This window comes from Helianthus annuus, chromosome 9 (assembly GCF_002127325.2).
Source record: "Helianthus annuus cultivar XRQ/B chromosome 9, HanXRQr2.0-SUNRISE, whole genome shotgun sequence".
Classification (NCBI taxonomy): domain Eukaryota; kingdom Viridiplantae; phylum Streptophyta; class Magnoliopsida; order Asterales; family Asteraceae; genus Helianthus; species Helianthus annuus.
In genome coordinates this window covers 148,720,323-148,723,452 of record NC_035441.2, presented here as the reverse complement: position 1 = coordinate 148,723,452, position 3,130 = coordinate 148,720,323, and the positions used below count along the sequence as shown (strand labels likewise).

General features: G+C 42.6%; 1 protein-coding gene across 1 annotated transcript; it reads right to left on the bottom strand.

Annotated features, from left to right (window-relative positions):
* Positions 1–1,551: 1,551 nt before the first annotated feature.
* On the bottom strand, positions 1,552–2,655 carry LOC110879088. The gene is made up of 2 exons (XM_022127493.2): positions 2,165–2,655; positions 1,552–1,884 (listed from the first exon to the last, which is right to left on the bottom strand). The coding sequence occupies exons 1-2, from the start codon at positions 2,577–2,579 to the stop codon at positions 1,796–1,798; spliced, it is 504 nt and encodes a 167-aa protein (XP_021983185.1). The 5' UTR covers positions 2,580–2,655; the 3' UTR covers positions 1,552–1,795.
* Between the last annotated feature and the right edge of the window lie 475 nt (positions 2,656–3,130).

Genomic DNA, 3,130 nt, shown 5'->3' with positions numbered 1-3,130 from the left:
GGCACTCCCCTCTTAGGGGAGTCCCCTCTCTTACGCACACCCAATACGTTTATGCCACGTCAACTCCCCTCTTAAACTCCCCTCGCACCCCAATTTGATGGCGGCACTCCCCTATTAGGTAACTTGTTTTTTTATTAAAAAAAAAAGAAACAATTGATTGGTTTGAAAAGATGGTGGCCCACACTCTCCCCCTTCCTTCACGCGGTGACTTCTCCCCGATTCCCCGATTTGGGTCCCCGCGGTGATGGCGGCGGTGTTCCCGATCGGGGAATAGGGTCACCGAATTGAGTCCCCGCTAGTGCTGCCGACACCCTAATCCCAATTATATTACCAATGAAATTCACAATTTAAAAGAAACACACACCATGAGATTAAATCAAAATTCAATAAATAAGTGCAATAAATTTCATGGAACTCGCAATAAATTCTAAGTTCAACTTGTATCAAGATTACTCCAATTTCGAAGCAAAGAATTCAAAGAATACCTTTCTCGGATGCTTAGCAAAAGAAAAATTAAACCATGAATCGACAATCTTCATTATCATCACATTTTGCAGGTAAAAAATGCTTACCTAAACTTCGTCGGTTCTTCGTCGAAGGGGTGACCGTCACCTAAAGTCGAAACCCAGGCTCACTAACTGGAAAAGTGACGTTCAAGCCGGATCTCAGGTTGTCTTCGTTCTAACTGAAAAAGTGACATCATAAATCTCACAGTCATCTTTACCGTGTTGAACCAAATCCCCTCTGCCGGAACACCTCCGCCTCCTGTACACGTTCCGGTAACCGGAACACCTCCTAGCCGCCGCCATCCTTTAGCGTGGAATGATGTGTGAGACCGTCACAACCGGTCGGTATCTATGATGGCGAAACGAAATGAAGGGCGGCGACATGTGTGGCCGCCGGAAACCACCTCACGGCATTGAAAAGGTTGAAGTGCCAACACAGTCGGCGGAACCTCCCCGGAGTTCCCTTTCTTTTCTATGGTCGGCTCACTCTTTCTATACCTAGGGCGGCGACATGTGTGGCCGCCGTTAAGCAGCTCACGGCGTCTGTCTTTCAACGGTGGGTGAAGGCAGGGTTGAGGGTTTTATATGGAGGGCAGAAATATGTATGTAATTTACAAAAAGACCCTTGTACTGTTCATTTACTGTTCATTTCGTTTTGTTATAAACATATAGGTAAATTAGAGCATTTAAGCTCATGGTCCATTTTGTATTTCTTTTACTTTGTGTTTTTGGTTCAAGGTGTTTTTGTGTTTTTGCATTCAAGATTTCAAAGCTAAGGGTACTCAGTTACGGGGTCGTTCGAGGGACGTCGTGGGGCGGCGCCGACCCCCTCTCTATCGGTTTGTAACTTGGAAAAAAAAAACTTAACTCCGTTAAGCTATTTTAACGGCGGACTATTTTACAAAAACAATTGACCAGTTCGGATTATTATCGGCCAATAACTGACTTTGGATTATTATCAGTCAAATTAAGTTAGGTGATTATTTATTTCCAATTTAACGTTTTTTTTTCAACATGCTTAAAATATCCAAATTGGTTCTCCAAATACAAGGAAAAACCTAGAAGTTTCTTTTCACAAGAAGACATTTTATAAACAATGCTAAAGGATCACAATTTATTTAAACTATTGAAAAGCAAGATGAGGGGTTCACATTCACATCATTATGACATTAAAAGAAGAAAATATCTTAGAAATCAAACAAAGCTTTGCTCTTTGTCGGTCCATACTTTCTTTAAACTACTCTCTTGGGTTAGCTGATCTAACCATGGTTGGTATATTCTTTTGTTTTTCATGATGATGATGACGATAGCCTTACCGAACATGCAACAACTTGCGCCCATTGTCTCAATCTTGTTTTCACCGTTTGCGGATTATCCCCTTCACATCATTACAACCCCACAAATCATAAAAATGGTATACAAAATCAGTTAAGATACAAAAACATCCTGTTTTACTCGAGTAACATCTCACTCGAGCTGAACAAGATGTTTATTTTATTCGAGCAGAACAAGATGTTATTTGTAAACGTAACATCTTGTTGTGCTCCGGTAATAATTCACACAATCTAAGCATTGTTACTTCTGAACATCCTGTTCTGCTTCAGAAATATTCTACTAGAGCAGAACAGGATGTTCAGTGTCAAAATAAAAGTAATTACCGCGATTAATTATAGTATGAGGGCTTCTTGATGGAGAAGATAAATCCGAATCCAAAACCGCTAACGGATACGAAACCGAAGAAGAAGAAGATGATGACGAAACCGATGAAGATTTGGTCATAGTATCATAATATTGCTTGTTCACCGCATAATAAAATCCCAGCGCGGGAAAAGTAGTGGAAAGCCGGTCATCGGGTTCGGGCGAAGAATGATCAAACCCGAACCCGAGCTCGAAACAAGCTTTAAGCTCATCGATATCTTCATCGGTGACGCTTTTGCTTTTCCGGCGACGACGGTGAAGATGGTTCCCCTTCCGCCGCATCCACTCCTCGTTCCGGTGAACGTCCGGTGACCATGATTTTTGTTTGTATAGGGCGGAGGAGGATGACGGCGGCATAGCGGGTGGTGGAGGCATGCCCGGTGGCCCAACCCGTGGCGGGTTTGGGTTGGAGAGCCCAATCGGGTACTGAATGGTTGGTTGGATATTGAAATGGGTTATAAAGGAAAATAGACGTTGAGAAGTGGGATGGCCCACCCAACTATATAATTTTTTTTGAAAGGTACCGAACTATATAATTAATTGATTGGTTGAACGGTTTTGAAGTGATTTTCATATTTTTAAGTTACATGTTTTTAAACTTTGGTTTTAAGTTATATATCACAAATGATTGGCCAAGATACACCTAATAGCAGCTTGCTTGTTTTTATTAGGCTATGCGGTATGGGGGACGTCCTTATACCGTCGAGGTCCGGCGTCGCCATCAACACCATCCCGCCCCCCACGTCCCCGTCCTCACCGGCAAGATAACGACGTGTGCGACGATCCAATATGGTTGGCCCCCTTTTGTTTGTGTTTGTGTTTGATTTGTACATTAGGCATTACTACTTGTACATAGTGCATAGAGTGGGACCATTCTCCCATACCCTTTACTTTTGTGGGATGGACCATCCTTGGGAGGACTATGA

Coding starts and splice junctions, on each gene's coding strand:
- LOC110879088 (XM_022127493.2), bottom strand. CDS start 2,579: ATGCCTCCACCACCCGCTATGCCGCCGTCATCCTCCTCCGCCCTATAC. Junction 1,885..2,164: donor TCATACTATAATTAATCGCG/GTAATTACTTTT, acceptor AATGATGTGAAG/GGGATAATCCGCAAACGGTG.